The sequence below is a fragment of the Delphinus delphis genome, chromosome 9, assembly GCF_949987515.2.
Source record: "Delphinus delphis chromosome 9, mDelDel1.2, whole genome shotgun sequence".
NCBI classification, from domain to species: domain Eukaryota; kingdom Metazoa; phylum Chordata; class Mammalia; order Artiodactyla; family Delphinidae; genus Delphinus; species Delphinus delphis.
Genome location: NC_082691.1, coordinates 94,502,433 through 94,525,058, shown reverse-complemented (window position 1 = coordinate 94,525,058; position 22,626 = coordinate 94,502,433). Strand labels below are relative to the sequence as shown.

General features: G+C 49.6%; 1 protein-coding gene across 1 annotated transcript in view; it reads right to left on the bottom strand.

Annotated features, from left to right (window-relative positions):
• Positions 1-22,626, bottom strand: part of TMEM178B (transmembrane protein 178B) — a 360,164-nt gene that overhangs the window by 19,503 nt on the left and 318,035 nt on the right. The window contains exon 3 of the mRNA XM_060020026.1: positions 16,011-16,148. Within this exon, the coding sequence (XP_059876009.1) occupies positions 16,011-16,148 (138 nt within the window). The remainder of the gene's footprint in view (positions 1-16,010; positions 16,149-22,626) is intronic.

The following is a 22,626-nucleotide window of genomic DNA, read 5'->3' as shown; positions in this document are numbered from 1 at the left end:
CGCTCCCTTTCTCTGCTGCACCCACAGTCCCCTCTGTTACAGCACCGATCACTCTGCCTGGGTGTCCTTAAGGCAGGGACCATGTGTGTCCTGGGTACTAGCACAATGCCTAGCAAACAGTGGGCACCAATCAATGTTTATTGAGTTGAATTTAGTTTGTAAAGCAAATAATTAGCAAGTGCAATAGGATTGTCTCCAAATACTTTAAGGATCATTGGAGGAAGAAAGTAATGACTTTAATTGATCTTACTTTAGCAGAGAGGACCCAAGTCCAGTAAGTCAGTTACCAGAAGCCATATTAAGGTTGGTTTTGTTTTTTTTAATCTTTGAAAAAAAATTTTTGGCCACATCACGTGGCGTGTGGGATCTTAGTTCCCTGACCAGGGATCAAACTCCCTGTGGTGGAACTGCAAAGCCTTAACCAGTGGACCACTGGGGAAATCCCCATATTAAGGTTTAAAAATAGAAAAGAGCAAAATGACAACTGGCAAAGTCAGCAAGAAGGAGGCCCCCTGCCACCACAGAGGCTTTGACCCAGAGGGGAGGCAGGAAGTGATCTAGATTTCTGCTCTCCAAGGTCTTCACAATGAGGTAAGTACCATCAAAATGTTACAAAGGGATGTCTGAGTCCAGAGGAAGAGTCTGGTTTTAGTTAAGCTGATTCAGAAAGGTTTCTGGAAGACACTGACTATAAATTGAACCTTGAGGAAAGCACAGGGCTTCAACAGGCAGAGAAAGGTGGCATGGTGGCAGACAATGACAGGTGGTCTGAAGGGGAGGGAACACAGGATGTACGGCTGAAGATGGGACTGTGGCCGACATTAAGCTCCAGGCCAGGGACATGGGCTTTTACAGACCATACGGAACCACAGAATGTTTCTCATCAGACAAATGACATGGTAATAAGTGTATTTTAGAAAGGTGGTATGGTGCAAAGATGGAATTTAGTGGAAAGCAGGGAAGTGAATACTTAAGGAATGTTTATCCTCGGCCAGATGTTTTTCCTATGTATTATTTCATCTTTACAGCAACATCTCAATTTTACAGATGAGAAAATAGAGGCTCAAAGGTTAGCAACTAAGTGGTGGGACAGAGAGTTCCACTAGGGGCTCTACAATAGTAATAGAGGCCCACGTGCTGCTCAGGGGTTGGAAACAAGTGAATGGGCCCCAAAGATTATTGCAAAGGGAATATTAGCAGATGTTGATAATTGATGGAAAGGTGTGGGATGAAACTGGAAAAGTGAAAAATGATCCAGGGGTAACTGACAGACACACGTGCTGAGGAAGTCAAGAAACGCAGCTCATTTCATTGGGGGAAGGGAAAGGATGGTGTCCAGAGTAAGCCAGGTGTTTGGTATGTATGCAAAAAACATAAAGCACATGTATGTAGAGAAAGGACAAGCCTAGTTCAAGGCATGCTTGAGGTTCCAGAAGGGGGAGATGTCTAGTGAACAATGAAAAACATGAGGCTGGAGCTCAGAAAAGACTGTTCCATGCACAGGTTCCAGACTCATCTGTGCAGAGACAGTGATCACTGTGAAGGTAGGTGTTGTTGACAAGGGGGGCATGTTTATAGGGAAAAAGAAGAGTATTGAAGACCATATCTACAGGTGGAGACAAGAGCAAAGAAAATCGAAGGGCACAGAGAAAAGCAAAAATCATGAGTGTATTATCATGGAAGACAAGTGATGAGAGTTTCAGGAAAGATGGAGATAGGTAAATCTGAGGGAGCTCAGGAAGAGAGGGTTCAAGGACAGGTGAGCAGCCGGAAGTTAGCAGGTCTCCAAGCAGCTTCTGTGACGTGGTGGGAACAGAATCCAGACTTCAAGAGGCGAAGTGGGTTGGTAGCCGAGCCACAGAAGTAATAAGTAAGGATTATTCTTTTTGCTACACGAGTCGCAAGCTTCGTCTTTTGTCTCAGAGCATGTGGAAAGATAAGGTCCTCATTTTCCCATTTCTCTAGGAAACACTCCTTGAACAGAATCAGCCTCATGTTCTCTGCCACCCCGAGAACAATGCCATTTGTCCACTACGATGACACGTCCGTGTGGGGTCGTCTCTTACCCTATCAGGTCACGAAGCTGCTTGAGATTCATAAAGATGTCAGCAAGTTCATTATTATTTGGGAGATACCGCTGCCTGGTGATTAAAAACCCAGTCTTCAGAGTTAAATAGATTTGAGTTGATCTGGGAACTATGTGACCTCGGGCAAGGTACTTAAACTTTCTAAGCAAGAGCTAGGAACTGCAAAGGAGGGAATAGCCAGTGATAAACGGAGCACCCATGAACGAGAATGTAGTAAGTGCTCATTCCGTGCCTGGCACGGTACTAAGCATGTTACCCATCTTGGCTTATTTAATTCCCGCGACAACCCTACAAGGTAGGTACTATTTTACAGCTGGTGAAACTGAGGTATATAAAGGCTACATTTGCCTAAGTCTGTAGAGCTTAGATTCAGACCTGACTCCAGGGTTGATCTCCACACATCTAGACCTAATGTAGGAGAGGTGGCCCCTCTGTGTCTTCTCTGCCTGTCTTCCTCCTGTCCTGCCCCAAAGAGACATCTACCTGCCCCTTGCTGGTGGGGGCAGAGGCGGACCCCTCTGGCCTACGAATACTAACGGAAGCTGGTGGGTAAGCCTGCATCTGACTTCTGGTTCGGTTCTCACGCCTCCTTCTTTATCCCAGGTGGCCTTGCCCAGTACCCTTTTCTCTTTCCTCCCACAGTTTCTAGGAACAGAGAAGAAAGGGGTCGGGGGTTAATCTGAAGGCCTTAGATTAAGGCTCCACCATTTACTTAACTGCATGACTCTAAGCTTGTTTCATGGCTCTCTGGGTCTAGTTCATTATCCACAAAATCAGGGTGGTAATGGCGACCTTAAGGGCTGCTGGGAAGATGAAAGGAAATACCGTTTGAAGAGCATCTACCATTGACACAGCATTGATACTCCAAAAAGTGAGCTCTTACCTTCCTGCCTGCCTCTTCCACCTGCCTTCTCAGGGGGTGTGAAGGTCAAATACGCCCTTACCCCCCCCTTTGGAGCTCTGTGAACTAAAAACTGTCAGCTAAATCGTAATTGACCCTTTTAAAATCCTTTCTGGATGAACAGCACCTTCCTTCCCCAGGAATGGTAGACAGGTAGATTGAAGACATCCTCATCCTCCCGACTGCTGCAATGACACGGAATTCTTTTGTTTTTAATATCTTGCATTTTAAAGGTGTCAGTCATTAAAAGGAAAACGGCTCATTTATCACGCTAATTGGTCGAGGTGTCTGACTCTCCTCTAAGATTGTGGGCAACACCGAGGCAGCGACGAGTTTTATTTTATTTTATCCTCCGACCACCTAGTACTTGGCCGGTACTTAACCGGCTGTTTATTGAGTAAATTATAAGCATTGGGCAGATTCTAATGGTTTACTAACGTGGGGATGGGCTCTTGTCTCTCACAGCCACGTCTTGGACATCCTAGATGTTCTGATGGCTTCTACAGATAGGGTGAGTGTAGTTTTCAAACCCCAAATCAAGGCACATGGAATGAGACATGATCTAATAAGAGGTTAAGTGTATTTGAAATCAGGAGACTTCTAGAATGTCAGGGAAAGAACAGCTCTACACAGGCACTCATTCTCTAATTATTTTATACCGGGAGGTAAAATGCAAGTGACTCCCCATTTGTCCCAAAAGCCCAAATTCTATTGGGATGAAGAGGCACGTCCACGAGAGCAGAATTCACGTACACCTCTGGGGCTGTAATGCTTTAAGGTCTCCCCAGAATCATTCCCCACCAGCACCTAGGCCTTCAAGGCCATCACCACCAGACCCCGGATGGTGTACACAGCAATCGGTACAGGCTTGCTAAGCGCCTCTCTACCTCTGCCCACAGTGGGCATCGTCCACAATGAGGTCCAGGGGCGGGGTGGGGGGCAGACCTGGGCCCAGGGTGTGCTTGACTGCACACTGTGGGGGCCGGCTGCCCACCCTCCCTCACCCCCGCTCTCTGATCTGGGCTGCCTCTCCAAATCAGCTCTCTGGTCCCCAGGGGGAGCTGGGGCCCTGCGCCCGTGCACATACCCCAACTCATCTGCTGGTGATGTCCTCTGAGTCTATCCAGGGGGCCCTTGTGTCTGGTCTGGGCCATTTTCCTTGGTGTCGAGTACCCTGGCTTCAGTCCCTGGACACACAGCACATCCCAGCCGTCCAAGGAGTGAGGGTGACAGGAGCCTCTTGAGAGCAGAACCCCCTGTTCCCCTTCCCTGGGCGTGCCTATTTCTGATGCCACTTTTCCCCTTCCTCAGACTCCTCTCTGCCCCCAGGGCAGGAGAGAGGCAATTCCTCCTCACTTCCACCAGCTCCTCCCTCTTAAGTTTTTCCCAGGAGCAGCTTTTTTTGTTTTTTTGCGGTACGCGGGCCTCTCACTGTTGTGGCCTCTCCCGTTGCAGAGCACAGGCTCCGGATGCGCAGGCTCAGTGGCCATGGCTCACGGGCCCAGCCGCTCCGCGGCATGTAGGATCCTCCTGGACCGGGGCACGAACCCGCGTCCCCTGCATCGGCAGGCGGACCCTCAACCACTGCGCCACCAGGGAAGCCCCCAGGAGCAGGTTTTAAGCCCCATCGGAGGGGTCTCTGCATTTACTTCAGGAATGAGCGTTTTTCTTTGATGTATGACTTGTTTCAAGAGGCCAAGAACTTGCCAAACAAGTTCCTTTCTTCTGAAGCTTGCTCACCTCTGTAAGGACATCCTAGAAGAGCCACAGGGAGGGAGGATTTTGAAGGTGCTTTAGAAATTACCTAAGTTTCCATGGCAGTCAAGCACTGTGGAGTCACCACCACCGTCTGGGTCTTTCTGTTTCCGGTGAAAAGGCTGTTGGAGAAATCTGTTTTCTCAACAACCACTCCAAGAACGGAGATGGGCTTCTGGCTACCCTGCCCCCTCTCCCTTCTCCTGGCTGCCCTTCCCCATCCCATTCTTGCCGATAGTCTACTGTCCGGAAGCAAGAGGCCCCAACTTAGGGCAGCGATGTTAGTATTTCTAGGAAAGACAGGAGGAGACCTCAGGTTGTCAGCAGCCCAGCCTGAGTCTCGACTATGTCTGAGCGTATCTGTCCTGGTGGAGACAGGCCAGCCAGGAATGCACCGAGGCTGTGGAGAAATCACTCATCCTGAGTGGACACCAAATCACCCACTCACACCCAGCCTAGACGCAGAACCATAACCATAACTTACCATCTATAGTAACCTAACTCTGCTATTCCCTCCTTTACACCTTTACACTTCTGGGTCTGCCCTGCCCACGCAAGTGGTTTGACTGCATTACAGGAACTTCCTGCGAGAGCCATCAACTCGCCCATTGAGAGCATGAGGAGACAGTGTGAGCTCTAAGACTTCTTCGGTCCTGCTGTTTCCATCGACCTTGGATAATCTCAGTATTCTCACCCAGTCTTAATCAAAGACCTGCATAGAAACAAAGGGCTTAAACCAAGGTTCCAATTCTCAATAACTCCCACCCTTAACCTGCCCCCTCTCAGACCCCACCAGTTTTGGAAGCTGCTGTTCTCCCTGATGGCAGTAAGCGATGAACTCAGTCTAGTCTTATTAGCGGGTTGTGCTGGCAATGTCTGCGGAGCCAGCTTTTGACCTGAGGCAGGCGGGAACACACGTTCTATGTGATTATTCAGTCATCCAAGACGAGGGGTGATTTTAAACACAGCAGACTCAGCCTGAGTTAGGGAGAAGGAGAGCTGCATGCAGAATAGGGAGAAGACCTGAGTTCTCAAGCTCTCCGCGAGCCCCTGTGGCAAAAGGCTGTGGTGCCCTGGGATCGGGGAGTCTGGGTGTGGAACGATTCTGGAGGCAGAGGCGGCTTCATGGGCATGCCACCTGAGCAGCCGTGTGCTTACTCTAAGGCTCTGCTGTTGTCCCCCTGAAATTCTTAATAATGTTTGAATGAGGAGTCCAAGTTTTCATTTTACACTGGGCCCCACCAATTATGTTGCTGGTCTTGACTGGAGGGGAAGGATGCTACCGGGTGTGTGGCAATGCAACACCTTCAGGGGGCGCGTGGCAGTCCCCCTACCCTGACCCGGCCACCCCAGGCATAGATACCATGCCCTCACTCACTGGAACTGGGCATGGCAGGTTGAAGAAGCCCCAGCTATAGGTACCCCTGAAGGGAGCCAGACGGCTGATAAAAGCCACACGATATCAAAGGATCACCCAGGGGAGAACCCCAGAGCAATGTGGAAACAGAGAGAGGGCAGGGCAGAATCAGTCGAACCCAGCCCATGGCCTCCAAGGCCCTACGCAATCTACCCAGCTTCGGGCATACCGCCATCTCACTCTGCTCCTGTCACAAGCTTCCTGTTGCGCAACTTCTTCAGACTCAACAAGCTCATTCCCATCCCAGGTCCCCTGCGTTTGCTGTTCTTTCTGCAGGGACTCATCTTGCCCGAGTCCTCCCACAGCTCACCACCTCCCTTCATTCAAGCCTCTGTTCACTGTTACCACTTCTGAGAGGCCTCCGTGCCCACCCAGTGGTCCCTCATCTACAATAAGGCCCCCCAGAACTCCCTATCTTCCGCCTAGCTTAATTTTTCTCTATAGTTCTCATCCCCTGACATCAGATCATGTGTTTATGATACTTGCTTCTTGTCTGTTTCTCCAGCTAGAATGTAAGCTTCGTGAGGACTTGATTCTATTCCCTACTATAGCCCAAGTGCTTAAACAGTGTCTGGAACCTAATAGGCTATCAATATTGAATGAATGGATGAATGAATGAATGGGTAGGGTGGCGATTAGCCAGAGAAACAATATCTGTTCGAGCAATTCCGTCTTCATCACCCCGTAGCGTGTGTGTCTGCGTGGTGTTGGTGGTCGTGGTACGGGGCTGCTTAAAGTGTCCCTGAAGGTGGTTGTTTAAAAAAAGAAGCATCTCAGTAGTAAAAATAATAACATCGAGAAATTTATTGAGAACATTAGCAGGCATTGTTCTCATCCTTTTACATGAGTGAACTATAATTTTCACTACTAGGTCTCAAGTGGGTACTATTATTAGTCCTGTGTTACAGGTGAGAAAATTGAAGCAACACATGAAAGGCAGTTAAGTAACATTCCCAGTGTCACAGGGCTAGTCCAAGACTCCTTTGGTCCTCGACAGGTTCTCCATGATAAAACCGTAACTCTCCCTTTTAGCTGGATGATTCTACTTCCTGAAGAAGGACTTTAACCCCCAGTCAGGTAGCAGGGAATGGAAGGTGGCTCAGGGCAAGTGTGGGCAGGGACATCTGAGACGAGAGTTGGTTCTTCCCAAACCACCGACCACCCTCCCCCCACCTTCCATTTCTTTCCAGAGTCTGCTCTGTCATAGCCTCTGCCCTGGAGAATATGTAAGCAGTGTGGCTTTGTTGAGTGTTTGGTGGACAGGTTATAAGTCATTCTGGCATGGCCTTCACTGACCACATTGGGCCAGGGCTGCTTACTATTTTCCTCCAAAGTGCAAATCTATAACAGAGGCAGGTCCCACTGGGTGGCAAGGGCGAAACCGCTTTGAGGTCTATTTCGGCTCTTAAGACAGAAATGAAGCCCCACCCCTGCTGTCCGGGTTGCTGGAGTGATCGGTCCTGGCCACTGGTTCTACATTAGGCAAGCATGGATGTTATTTCCTATTCCTCCTGACGATGTGTCTCCTCCCCCAAAGGTCTTTGTTTTGAATGTAATTATCAAATGCTAATACATATTCAAACATGCACCTTCCAAAGGGCGAGACATACCCCAGGGCCGGAAGTAGTCTGTGAATTTCCGCTTAGGATTTTGAAAGAAAGACTGTGAGACAAAAAAGTCAAGAGAAGAGCTGTGATGTTCTAGTGAAATCCCACATGAAACTATAAAAGCCGTTTAGCGGGGTAGGTAGACGGGCTTTATGCCCTCGTTTGGTCATGATAGATTATGGGCTCTCTTCTGCCTATTGGAATGGATTTCACTTGGTAATACTCACTACCACTTTACTACCATTTACATATAATAGTAATAGCTATGATTTACTGAGGGTTTCTTCTAAGCTTGCATCATGTTAAGTCATTGGCTTACTGATTCTACCTTCCCTCCCTAGAATAGTATCTAACTTAGGTGGTTGCCCACATGACTCTTACCCACGAGTCATGAATTTCGAGGCACAGTCCCTACTGGACCTTCAGAAATGCAGCCCTAGTCACTGAGCACTGCTGGAGCTCGGAAGGACGGTAAGGAGAAGCTGATGGATGTTGCCCTACTTTACAGCATCCCTAAAATCACTCTACTGCCTGGAAGAAACAGTCACCCAGTCAAGACATCCATGCCTTGGCCTTTTCATTTTAGGTTTGTAAGTTTTCATAATCGCTGGGCCTTTATCAAGGTCTTTGTCTACCAGAAGAGGGGTATCTGGGGGTTCAGCACACAGCTGAACTGCTCTCTGGTGAGCCTGGCGGAGGGGGAGCCATTTGGCATCACTGGTTTGCAAATGACTGCAATCACTCCAAGTGGATAGCTTGAGCTTCTTTGGGGCACTCTCTTTGCTCTCCTGACTGACTGGGAAGGTAGAAAATGTTACACTGATCACAGGTGGGAGGAAAAGGACCTTACCACCTGTGCCCTCAATTCTGGCCGCTGTCTCCTCCATATGTCCCTTCGTGCTTTGAGAAGGGAGGAACAGAAAGGGAATAGAGCAAGATTCTGGGACTGGCACCTGCTTAGAAGCACAGAATTGGAGGTATGCTAGCGTGGGAAGACGTGTGTGGTGCAGGGGGTCAGGGGGATCTCCATCACGGGGAGCTGAAAGCAGAGGCAGCAGGATGGGCTATGAGGATCCAGGCTGCTGTCATGGGCTGGGCTCTGGCTCCAGTTCTGCCACTCACTAGACTGGATGACCTCGGACAACTGACACAACTACTCTTATCTGGAAACACAAGAAGGTTGAACTGGATGGTCTCTAAGGCCCCTGCCATTTCTAACATTCTAGGAGTCCAAATTAAAGGCAGAACGTTCTTCATGAGGTCATGTATAATTCATACCCTACATCCAAAAGGAATTTGGGACAGACCCCAGGACTATTCAAATAAAGATGAAAAGAGAATAAGGAGCCCCATGGAAGAAGCGCTCAGACCAAGAACAGAAGACAGGCTAATTTCTTGAAGGACTGCTGCTCTATCAAGAAAAAACAAAACACTTCCTCTGTTGTACATAATTCCCTTTTCTGATACATGAATTCAACAGATATTTGAGGCTGCAGACACTGTTCCAGACACAGGGGGTGCCTTGGAGAATAAGGCAAAGTTCTGGAGCTCATGGAGCTGATATCTATGTTGGTGGTGGGAGGCAATGAAAACATACCAAATGTTAGAAACACTGCAGACACCTAGTGTCCAGATCTCGGTTTCTAATACCATTCTCCAATAAAAGGAACCAGGTTCCTAGAAGAAGTGGCCGGTTCTAAGAGTAGGGCAGGAAATACACGAGATGAGCCTGGAACACCTTGTAGTGCCCCAAACTAAGGAAGTACTCACAAAAAAGCAAAAGCAAAACCCCACATTGATAAGAGTCCACCAAAGGGGGACAGGGGCCAACCAAAAGAGCTCCCAGTGGCCAAAGCCAGAACTGGACAACAAATACAGTATTGAATTATGACCCGAAGTATAAAATAAACATTCACGAGTCCACACTGATATAAATAAATGATTGAATCAATTAATAAACAGGGAAGAAGAGACGAATCTCCTGTGCAGAAGAATTCCAAATAATTTATGTAGCTGCTCTACCCTAAAGGAGGAGAAACGTAACCCCCGACTCCTTAGGTGTGGGCTGTGCCTAGCGACTTCCTTCCAAAGAGGACAGTATGGAAACAGGGGCAAAAAGAGTAACGTTACAGTAGAGAAACTTGACACATACTCCTTCAGCCAGGGGATGAAGGGTAGTAGCCACAGTCAGAGGTCATGGTGATAGTATGTATCCTTGAAATGACGTGATGAACATGGCACCTTACCTGTGTGATCTGCCTCTCCAAACCCATAACCCAGTCTAATCACGAGAAGAACATCAGACAAGTTCCCACAGAGGAGCATCCTACAGTATGGATGGCCAGTACTCTTCAAGTACTCAACTGTCAAGGTCACTAAAAACAAGGAAAGTCTGAGAAAGTGTCACAGAAAGAGGAGACCGAGGAAACATGACAACTAAATGTAACGGGGGATCCTGGATGGTCCAGGAACAGAAAAAGGATATCAGGTAAAACTCAGAAGCTAAATAACTACGGACACTAATTAATAACAATGTACCAATATTTATTCATGAATTGCAATAAATGTACTGTACTAATGTAAGATGTTAATAATAGGGAAAACTGTGTGCAAGGGCAAAGGGTAATATGGGAATTCTCTGTACCATCTGCTCAGTTTTTCTGTAAACCTAAAACTGTTCCAAAAAAGAAAGTCGATTTAAAAAAAAGAATCTGGAGGTCAGAGATGGAGGAAGTCAGAGACCCTCTTCTCCTGCTGGCTTTGCGTAAGCAAGCTTCCCTGAGTCCTACAGCTGCAGGGAACGAATTCTGCCAACGGCATCATGATCTTGGAAGAGGATCCCGGCCTCAGACGAGACCCCAGTGCTAGATGATACCTGGACTGCAGTTTTGTGAGACCCTGAGCAGAGAACCCAGTTAAGCCTGCCTGGAATTCTGATTCATGGAAACTGTGACGTAACAAATGTTTGTTTTAAGCTGCTTTAAAAAAAAAAAAAAGCAACCAAAACACAACAACAATAAACATGTCATAAAGTAGTGGGTGTGCTGCAGAAAATTAATTAAAATGTAGAGAGCAACTGGGTAGCTCTGTTAAATTGGGTGGTTGAGGAAGCCCTCTCCGAGGGGGTGACTTTTCAGTTGGAATCTGAATCCTAAGCGGAGCCAGTCATGAGGTATTGGCGGGGAAAGCACGGTGGGCAAAGCTATCAGGCCACTGCACGGCCTTGAAGTAAAACTGTGCGTGTACCGGGAGAGAGGCAGCCTGTGTGGCTGGAGTGACATGAGCATAGGGGAAGGAATAGGAAAGGAGGTGGGGGAGGCAGAATGAGCCAGATTACATAGGGTTTCCACCGTGGACTGAATGTTTGCGTGCCCCCAAATTCATATGTTGAAATGCTAACCCCCGAGACATTGGTATTAAATGGAGGGGCCTTTGGGAGGTGATTAGGTCATGAGGGTGGTGCCCCCGTGAATGGCATTAGTGACCTTATAAAAGAGGCCCCAGGGCTTCCCTGGTGACGCAGTGGTTAGGAACCTGCCTGCCAATTCAGGGGACACGGGTTCAAGCCCTGGTCCGGGAAGATCCCACATGCCGCAGAGCAACTAAGCCCGTGAGCCACAACTACTGAGCCTGCACTCTAGAACCCATGAGCCACAACTACTGAGCCTGCGTGCCACAACTACTGAAGCCCACGTGCTCTAAGGCCCACGTGCCACAACTACTGAGCCTGCGTGCTGCAACTACTAAAGCCCGCGTGCCTAGAGCCCGTGCTCCACAACAAGAGAAACCACCGCAATGAGAAGCCCGCGCACCGCAACAGAGTAGCCCCCACTCGCCGCAACTAAAGAAAGCCTGCACACGGCAACAAAGACCCAACACAGCCAAAAAATAAATAACTTTAAAATAAATAAAAGAGGCCCCAGAGAGTTCCCTTGGCCCTGCCACCGTATGAGAACACACAAGAAGGTACCATCTATGACATCTATGACCCAGAAGGCAGGTTCTCACCAGACACCGAGTCTGCCAGTGCCTTGATCTTGGACTTTCCAGACTCCAGGACAGCAAGAAATAAACTTCTGTTCTAAGCAGCCCAGTGTCTGGTATTTTGTTATAGCAGCCCAAGCTAACTAACACAGCTTCTAAAGAAGGGTAAGGAGTTTGGATTTTAAGTTCAAGTGTAAGCTTTTTGAGCAGTGGTAGATAAGTGAATATCTGATTTATAGTTTCAAAAATATTATGCCAACTGCCCTGTGAAGGGCTGACTGCCCGGTGCCATTGTCTAGATAGGCGGCTCCAGCATTAGCCTAGGTGAAAGCTCACGGCAGAGGTGACGGATGCCTCCCAAGAGTGGGAGGACGAGGACATGTGAGCGGGTGCTGAGGGGCGGGGCACGGGTGTTGGATGTTCACACCCATCTTGTGGATCTGTGCCCACGAGGTGGGTCTAGGTTCGCCCGGCGAGTGAATTACAAGTAATCGTAGGAGTCACACGCTCCCTGCCACACGGCCCCGCCCCCCATGTCATCCTGTCCCTGTGCTTCTGAATCTCACTGATGACGAATCCAGACACTTGTTTCCGGCAGTTGCACCCAAACGCCGTTGTGCCAGTCTGGACTAGATTCTCCCCTGGAGGCCACGCCAAAGGGGAAACTGGATCCCACTCACCACCCGCAGCCTCCTGGCCCCACAGAGCTGCCGTACTTAACTAAGCGCCTCTTCTGGGCTGAGCGTTAATTGAACACTTTGTTGCTAGTCATCTCACGAGGTGTGGGGTGCCCTCTCTTTAACCCCGGAAACAGTTAAATCGAGAAGAGAAGCACCCAGTGTGGGCCACCTCCTTTCGTGTGGGAACAGAGAAGAGGTTGTGAAGAGAACTCTTCTGTTTGTATTGCGGCCTCGGCCGGTTCATCTGCAGTCAACTGCAATTCCATCTTCAGACTCCCGACTTTAAATTCACCTTTTCCACTCTTGCCAACCCCTCCTTTTCCAGCTGCTCACCACACCCACACCCGGCCAGCACTGAGACAGCTGGTGCCCACCACCTTTCTCACTTGCTGCCCAGTCTAACCCCCTGGGCCCTAGTCTGTGCTCAGTTCCGGGTGCCTGAAATGCCAATCTGGGTGAAAGCTAAGGCCGTGGGGCCTTTCGGTCACAAATATCTACAGTTTGAGTGACTGCTCTGCTGTGCTCAGGAGGTTCCTGTCACAGGCAGCTGACTCTCCAAGCCCTTCAAAGGTCAGCCCTAGAGGGGCTGCCCTGGAGGGCAGGCACCGGTCGGGCTCTGGGAGGGGTTGATGCTGACATGTCTCTCTGACACACAGGGCTCTACAGGACAAGACTTCATTTTGGGGTTTGGCTCCCAACCTCTCAGCAGCTCTCGGTGCTGAGCGGGGATGGGGGGAGGCACAGCCTCTACACTGAGTCTGCTTCCTCCCAGCCTCCAACTAAACCACACTCATGGGGTCAGCAGGCTGCAGCTGCCCTGGGCATTGGGACCCCCTGAAGCTGTGTCGGGCCTCCTTGGAAAGGGCACTAATTTGAAAAGGAAGAGGGTGCCTTCCCCCGCGTAGAGCTTTATCTTCCCCAAAAGACCAGGGTTCAAGGGGTCAGCTCTTAGCGGCTTTGTCCTTCTTCCTCTCCTACTGGGGCCTCTCTGACGGTACCCATGAGGTGTGTGGACACCACTTTCCTCCCCAGCCTCTCTGGGGAGAGGACAGTTCTACCTATGGACACAAGCCCCATGGTGGATGGATGCCCCCACTCCAACCAGGACAAGACTCCCGTCAGGAAGAAACAGCTCTTAGGACAGCAAGCTTCCCCAGAGTTCTTCTGGACGCTAACATTTTATTATGAACTATGGTTTTTCCATTAAAAAAAAAAGAAAGGGAGTGCGTGTGCTGGGGAAGTGGGTTTAGCTGGGACCCTCGGTGATCAGGGCTCGGACAGGCCTCCACAGTCATAATCGAAGCCCTGTGACAGCACTTCCCTGTCTGATGCTGCCTAAGGTAGTCATAAAATGGGGCGGCTGGGGGGCATCGGGGGAAGGAAGAAAACAAATCACGAGAGGTCTTGCCCAACGGATTCATCCCCAGAACATAACATTTCAGAGCTGGAGGGAAATTTAAAGGTCACCTATTCCCCCAGCTCTCACCCCTTATTGAGCGTCACCCCCAGAAGTTCGGCTTGGATCGGTCTGGGGTGAGGCCCTAGCATCAGTACTTTTAAAAGTTCTGCAGGTGATTCGACTGTGTGGTGATTAAGAACCACTAACCAGGCAGAAGGGAAGCAACACCCTCACTCATTCCCCGTGGGGAGGGGCCTCAGGTCCCCAGTCCAGCCTAAGGGCTTTCCTGGCGTCCCCAGAGCCCTAGGGCTCCTGGGCGGTACCTTAGCAAATGGGAGACAGGGCTTCCAGGCACCCTCCTGCCCCCCACTGTCTGCCCCACACCCTCTTCTGGGAGAGTTCCTACCCAGGGTCTCAGGTGAGTGGGAAGTGTCTCAGGGACCACCCCCTCTTCAGGTCACAGTGATGTGTGGCCTGGCCTGGGAGGATCACTGGGCCCATCACTCGTTCTCTGGAAGCTGTCAGAGTTGGAAGGCTTACTTAGCACCTGGGAAGGATGTGAGCCAAGTGCCAGCCTGGCGAGGGGAACGTGCAGGGGATGACGATCGCCTCGGAAGAGAAAGAGTATCGGCTCCCAGGGCTCCTGGATTTCTGCTCTGCCCGAGGCCTGTTTGCTCAGCTTTTCTCGGATCCCTGGGAGCCCTCTCTAGAGCCTTAGAAAAGCCCCGTTTTACTGGAGCCCATCTTTGTACAACCACAAGAGTCTTAGAGAGAACATTCACTACAAACACAGCCACTCCACTTTTAGCTTTTCACTTTTTGGGGTCCACGGAAGATTCTGACTGGAAGGTGGAAACAAAAAAGACTCCGTGCTGCTAACACCAAGTATGGAAATCCCGGGCCAAGTGTGACCCTCGCTTCAGTGAGGAGGACACCCGGGTGCAGAAAAGGTGGTGCGGCTGGTTTTGGGGGCCCCCGTCTCAGCGGGAGACCGGAAGGAGGGGTGAAGGAGCCACCGTGCCCCTCCCTCCCCAGCCTCTGCCCTAAGTGCCGCTGTGGGACCCACAGGGAGGCAGTGCTGGGCAGGGGCAGCTGACCCTGACGGCAGAGGATCCGGGAGGCACAGGGTGTCTGTGCTTTGGGGGAACAAGGATAAGCGGTCAGGCACGAGGTGGAATCCTGCAACTCTCCTCCTCTCCCAACCCACAGCTCACTCACTGAACCCCAGATCTCTCCGTCCACCTAGAAGGATAGCCGCCTCCTTTCTCCAGCCAGACCCACCCCTCCACCGCCTGCCCCTGCTGAGACCCTGAGTCGGGCCATTCACGTGGTGTCTACCATCTACCTGATGGTGGTTTCCACGCATGGGACTCACTGTCCTTTTTCCCCACACATATTTCTAACTCCCTCTGTCCAAGCCCAATTCCCCCTCTTCCTAACTCCATGCAAGTCATCCACCCACTTCTCCCCGAGGAGTGTACTGTGATGGGCCACTTCTCCCCGAGGAGTGTACTGTGATGGGCATGCCGCCCGTTAGCTTTGGCTTCAGACTGAGACTCAAACCAGGAGACCAAAAAGCACATCTCAGCTCCTCAGGGGAAAAGAGGCACGTGCAGATAGTGGATTAACCTTTACTTCCCGTGGACTGGAACCTATTCCCTCATAGCTACACAGTTCTGCTCATATACAGCCCTTTATAAGGGTGCAGTCGGTTCTATGGCCCTGACAGTAATAGAGGGTAAGGGAGACGTGTGACGAAGGTCTAGCCCCGTCTTACCACCTTTAGAGCCTCGTTGGGAAACGGAGCGGCATTAAGACCCATAAATCAAGGGTAAAGGTACGCTTTTGAAGGGGAAACTGCCCAGATAGCACCTGCCGCCCACCCCAAAGTATAGTACGTGCATAAAACGCCCGAGTATCACGTGGGTTCTCACTTGCCCCAGATCTGACACCTCGCTCAACGCCATCGCCACAGTCTTTCCCACACCAGGTGGGCAGACGCCCGAGTGCAAAGACCAGCAGTGGAGAGTGGCTAAGAGGAGCTCAAAACATGTTCGCTGATTGAGTGAATGAAAGGGCCCCGCCGAGCCTGGGCCTTCGCCCACACGCCCACCAGCCATTCTCTCGGAATCCCAGTAACCAGGAGCCCCCCCCCCAATCCCGCAGTCCCCAAGTCTTACCTCCCATGAGGAAGAGAAGCCCTGCCACATACTGCATAAGGCCTCGGTCCCAGCAGCAGCCCAGCACGCCGATGATCCAGCCGAAGAGGATGATGGCCACCGCCATGCCCATGAAGCCGGCCGTCATCCTACGCAGGTCTGCGGGGAAGCAGGCAGACAACAGTTAGCATCAGAGCCCGGAACTCAGGGTCCAGTGCACCCCGGCCCCGGGCGAGGGGGCAGGGAGGCCACCTGCCCTTTACAGACAGGTTGGTACAACCAAGCTTCCTCTGCAGAGGACAGAGCCCCCAGTGGTGACTGTCTCCTCGCGTGCAAACACATGCTGGGGCCGCGTGGTCCACTCGCACAGGGAGAGATCATCATCATAGCTGTCATTTCTTTTAAATCTCCTTTGTGCCAGGCACAGCACTGTTCTTCCCCAGGCTTCTCTCTCAACCTTCTAAGATATGTACTGTCTTTATCCCTATCTGAAAAATGCAGCAAGTTGCGGAAAGCCATACAGTGAGTGGTAGGACAGGGCGACAAGCCCAGATCTGTGCGGCTCCCCAGTCATAATCCAGCATTAGTCACCTCTCCGGGCAGGGAGAACCAGACGAATGGACCGTTAGAGCTGGGCTGGGTCGGGTCCTGGCAGTCTGGCTGCACCTGCCAAAGGACTCCCTCCCTTCCCTCCAGGGTTTGCTGGTCTCCCAGGAGGTCAGGAGTGAGCATGAAGCTGCCGGCGGCATCGCTTTCCTCCTTCTCCAGTCCGGCCCCCAGGGTCTCAGCTCCCTGTGCACGTGAGGCCGCAGGGTGGGCACCATGCTTCCTGTTCTCAGACTGTACCCCCGAGGAGGCCTCCTCAGGTCAACCCGGTTTTCCAGATCAGGCCCTTCTCCGCTCTGCGCCCCACTGACCCGCCAGACAAAGCCTGGCGTAGGCACAGAGGGGAGGAGGGCCGTCTGGAAAGGTGGTATTTTTAGCAGAAGGGAGAGGGCAGAGCTGCTGCCATGTCAGCCTCATTCAGCAACTGGCTGGGCCTGGCTTCCTCCCAGTTCCAGCCCCGCCCTCCAGTGCCTCCTCCCCCTGCACCTGCCTCCCCTGGAGCCCGGCCTTCTTACCGCCCTCCTGGGTAACACACCACAACGGGGCTCCCAACAGGAGCCGTTTGTCTGGGCCTCTGCCCTAAGGGGTGGGAGGTGGGGATTTCAGAGCAGCCTGGAGATCCCCTGGGCGTTCCCTTCTCTTGGAGGAAGGGAGGGAGGAATGTGTGTGTGTGACGCTACACCAATCCCCACCCCCCCAACCCCCCGCATCCAAGCAAGCACGGACGGTCTCTTCTCACCCCCGGGAAACGAACACCCAGGTTTCCATGGGGAGCACCTCACAGGCATCACGTCCCTTCTCTGCCTCTCTCCCACTCCAGTGCAGAGCAAACAGAGGGTCCCTGGCACAGTTTGGCTTGAGGCCTCCTGCCCTCCCTGCCGCCACCCTCACGCTGGAGAAGGATGTGGTCCACGAGCCTTGCCCTGACACTGAATATCAGACACTGGAAGCCGCCTCCCCGCCCTCCAGGGAGGAAGCTGGTTGGGGGGTGGGGGTGGGTGGGAAGGAGAACAGCAGCAGAGCCTCCCCGAGGAGGCGGGGGGACCTGACAGGGCCCTGTCACAGAGGCAGAAATCCACAGAGAGCCCGTTCCTGCTTTACTGAGTTCTCCTTGGTCCTCCCCACCCCTGCCGACCCGGAGTGCCCGCCGCAGCCAGGCAGCAGTCACATCCGTTACTCTTTGCTCTGGGGGCTCCCTCCACTCTCCACTGTAGTCAAGGGCAAGCAGGTGATGGGAATGGGAAAAGAGAGGTCAGGGTATTTTCAGTCTAAAGGAGATTTATATTCCCTTAAACAGGTCAGGAAATTTTTCTTCTATACCCCTGTGAAACCAATGGTTCCCTTTTCAGTAACTGGAGGGTTTCCAGGAAAAATCTCGGCCCCTCTGCCAGCACTAGAGAGGACCAACCTGCGGAAGCCCCAGAGCCCCTTCCAGCTGCACTTGGCCGGTACCGGCCCCTGGGCTGTGCAGACCCATGGGAGCAAAGGTACTGCCTGGGGAACTGAATGGAGACGGGGTCCTGTAAGGTGTGTGCACTTGGGCCAGGGATGGAAAAGCGCGCTGGGCAGGAAAAGAGAAATGCAAATCATTAAAAGAGGGAAGCGTATTGCTGTTGGTGAACGAAAGCAGAGTGCTTTACTTAGAAGAAAACAGAGCAAAAGGCAGGAAGGGAAATGGAGAGAATAATTCCTCTTCCAAAAGTCCTGAGACAGATAGTAGTCATCTGTGTCCCAGGTCAGGGAGGGCTGTGTCTCCAACACAGACTAGGTACACTCTGCTGTCTCCCAAAGGCTTGGTCAACAAAAGCTGAGGGTCACGTTAAGTTGTTGATCTGGAAAGAAGGATGAAAACCAGAGGTCAGGTCTGAGTATTTTCACTGACCTGGGAGGATATTCACCATCACCTTATGAGCCTGATTTTGCTAGAGCCATGCAAGTACGGCTGGTTATTTTGCCCTCAGACCCACGTGGTAACTCAGGGCAGCTGCAGCAACAACTTATAAGGTAGGCAGGACAAGAAATATTCCTATTTTGCAGGATTTAAAGAAGTTACATAATTTATTAACAGTCTCAAACCCGTGAACTAAAAAAAGGAGTGAGTTGGGTTATTGAGTTGTGTGGGAAAGTAAAGTTAAAATGTAATTAATGTATCTAGTATTTCTTCCTCCCAAATTAAGCCAGGATTATAGTTACAAGATTTTTTTTTTTTAAGACAGAAATTCACACAGAAGGGGAAACTAGGAAAGGAGACAGCGGCAACAGAAGATTGGAAACCGTAAAGCTGAGAGACAGTATAATCGCCTCAGCAGAACTACAGAGCTAAGGCGAGAGCCAGCAGGGGGGAAGCTGGAAACCATCTTGCCAAATCCCCAAAAGGCTCAGGAACTGGCATCAGGAAGTTAAGCAGAGGGGAGGGAGATAAAACAAGGATTTGGTACAAGTTGTCTGAGCTGGAACTAGAACCCTAGCTCCCCTCACCCACTCTACACCTCTGGGGCTACCCCCTTTCCCGCACCCCCCAGGGTGGAGTGGGCATACTTAGGACTGGGGGCTGACAAGCTCAGGTGAGGGCTGGCCGGCACAGCTGAGGGTCATTATGCACAGAGCAGGTGTCTGTGCACATACAGAACGTTGAATGCTTACCCTTGAGACCCCAGACCTCTTCTGCGTGGCTCTCAGAAGCAGACTGCCCTGCCTTTGCCCTATAGCCTGGAAGCTGGGAGAGACCTTTCTGGTGATGACCAGCACAAGAGAAAATATCTAGACACATTGCCGCCGTGTGTCGCAAGGGAGGCATAAGCAGCCACTCCCAGCAGCCACAGCGAAGCTTCCCATTGGCAAGCCCACCCCCGACTCAGGGCTTCCAGGCAGCCCCAAATACCTGAGAAAAGCTATAAGCTGGGAGAAGAGCTTGAGGAAACAAACTGCAGGGAAAAGAAACAATAATTAAAAATTACTCCTGGGAAATGCAAATCAAAACCACAATGAGATACCACCTCATACCCGTCAGAATGGCCATCGTCAAAAAGACCACAAGTAACAAATGTTGGTGAGGATGTGGAGAAAAGGGAACCCTTGTGCACTGTTGGTGGCAATGCAGATTTGTGCAGCCACTGTGGAAAACGGTATGGAGGGTTCTCAAAAAACTAAAACTAGAACTACCCTATGACCCAGCAATTCCACTCCTGGGTATATATCCGAAAAGAACAAAAGCACTAATTTGAAAAGATACATGCACCCCAGTGTTCAGAGCAGCATTATTTACAATTGTCAAGATATGGAAGCAACCTAAATGTCCATCAACAGATGAATAAAGAAAATGTGATAAATATATTTATACACACACACACAATGGAATACTACTCAGTATTCTATAAAAAAAATAACAAAATTTTGCCATTTGCAGCAACATGGATGGACTTGGAGGGCATTATGCTAAGTGAAACAAGCCAGACAGAGAAAGACAAATACTGTATGACATCACTTATATGTGGAATCTAAAAAATACAACAAACTAGTGAATATAACAAAAAAGAAGCAGACTCACAGATACAGAGAACAAACTAGTGCTTACCAGTGGGGGGATGGCAGGGGGAATACAGGGGTGAGGGTGGGAGAAACAAACTACTGGGTGTAAGATAAGCTCAAGGATGTACTGTACAACATGGGGAATATAGCCAATATTTAATAATAACTGTAAATGGAAAGTAATCTTTAAGAATTGTATAAAATTTTTTTTTAATAAATTAAAAAATTATTAATATCCCCAAGAGACAAGAGAAGAAACACAGTTTGCCTCCATGAAATACGAACAGGATACTATTGAAAAGAACTCTCTGAAGAACAAAAATAATACCTTATAATAATGGAATCAAAATCACTGAAATTAATATTATAAAATCAATTCTAATTTATGGATTAACAGTCCTATCTTGTTCCAAAATATTTAGGAGTCTTACAAAATGCACACAGTATAACAGGATAAAAATAATCAACAAGGAAATGAAGGAAAGAGAAAATAAAAAAAAAAAGAAGATGAAGCCAGATATCACATTCACACACAAAATTTGGTCCACGATGTCTTTAGAAAGGTTATTATAGTCACCATATTTGGATTTAAGGCATTAGATATTATTTTGATTATCTTTACATCTTTGTTGTTTTTTATTTGCATTTGAGAAAATCCCGAAGGCCACTCTGCCTATGGAATGACCCACATATAGATGGCCCCATTCCTGCCTACCTGCATTAGCCCATGTGTCAATTTCATTTCTTTAGGAGTAAGAATCTGCCTTTTTTACTCTTTGTGATTTCTCACTGTGCTCACAGCAGTACTTTGCACCCAGGAATTTACATAGCTTGTACAGTTAACCCTTGAACAAAGAGGGGAGTTGGGGCACCGACGCCCCGCACAGTGGAAAATCCACGTATAACTTATCGTCGGCCCTCTGTACACTTAGCTTCTCTGAATCCACGGTTCTGCATCCGTGGATTTAGTCAACCACGCATGTTGTGCTACTGTAGTATGTACTCTTGAAAAACACCTGCGAATAAGTGGACCCATGTAGTTCAAAACTGTGTTGTTCAAGGGTCAACTGTTATTTCTTTCCCCGTCTTTTCCTGCCTTTTTGTAGAAAGAAGGAAGGAGGCAAGGAGGGAGGGAGGGAAGGAGGTGAGGTGGGGGGAGGAAAGGAAAAAGAAAAGGAAAAAGAAAACCTAACTCAACTATCTGAAGCCATGGGAAAATATTCTGCAGGGTCAGCCTAAGAATAATCCCCTTGGAAAGAACTTGGAATAGTGAGTTGGGCAGGCAAAGGCTGAGATAAAGAAAAATCTTCTCATGAATTGTGTTGGGTTTGAGTCTAATATCTGTATTCCACGACCGTAATGTTTGACATTCTAATGTTCGAAATGAGAAAGGTGCATTCTAAACTTTCTAGAAAAAGAATTTAGCTCAGTGCAGTGGAAAGGAGCGGGCAGAAGCGGGTGGATGATGAGGACAGAGGAGGAGGAAAACCAGGAGAACCATTAAACAGAAGCAGAAAAAAGCCGTTCTCCCTCGTGGAAAAATTTTTATTTTGAAGTTTACACTCCTATTAACATTTAAATTGAAAGGTATTGCTTGCAACTCTACCTAGGAAACCAGGATATCTGCATTTAAATAAACACCATTCAGAGAAGGAAAATATATATGGGCTCTGAATTTCTTTCTATTTGCTCTTTAAAGAACTCAGTACAAAAAAACTGATGAGGGCTGGGATTTTCTTCTCATTAAAAAAACAGAGATGGTCGGGATAAGTATGGGTTAGACCTTGCTGTGTCAGTAAAGACAGGTGATGGGGAGGGCAGACACTGTATTAACGGTCCAGGGTGAAGAGTATGGCGAAACCAACAAGGTCATGGTCCTCTTCTGCTGGCCACGCGAGGCACCTCTGCCTGAGATGAGCACTGCCTTGGCTATAAGGATGGAAGAGTGTCAGCTGCCCTGGTAGCTGGACATGCATTCACAAATTAATCAGTCCCTTTGGGGTTCAAGGTCACAAGAATTGGAGGGCAGAGCAAGGTGGTGAGGACAGAACTCAGTGCTTTGGCCCCAAGGGATCAGTCTGGAAGGTTAGAAGTGGAGAGAGATAGTTGGGCGATGAACATGTTAGCCGTGGGATCAACTCAGGACAAACTGATTCACAGGGGAAGGAATATTCCAGGAACCAATTACTGCACAGCAACCATCTCTGAAGGAAGTGGGGCTTGATTCTGGGTAACCACACAGAGATTCAACAGATGCGGATGCAAGCACGGATTCTTGGAATCAGGCTGCCCTGATTCAAATCCTGGCTCTGCCGTGTACTGGCTGCGTGAACTTGAGCACGTTAGTCCCTCTCTCTGGATCTCAGTTTCCACATCTATAATGGGAGGTTATAACAGTGCCTACTTCAAAGGGTTATTAAGAGGATTAAATAAGTTATTATGTATAAACTGCTTAGAATAGTACCTGGCACAAAGCGAGAGCTATACAGATGTAAATAGAAAT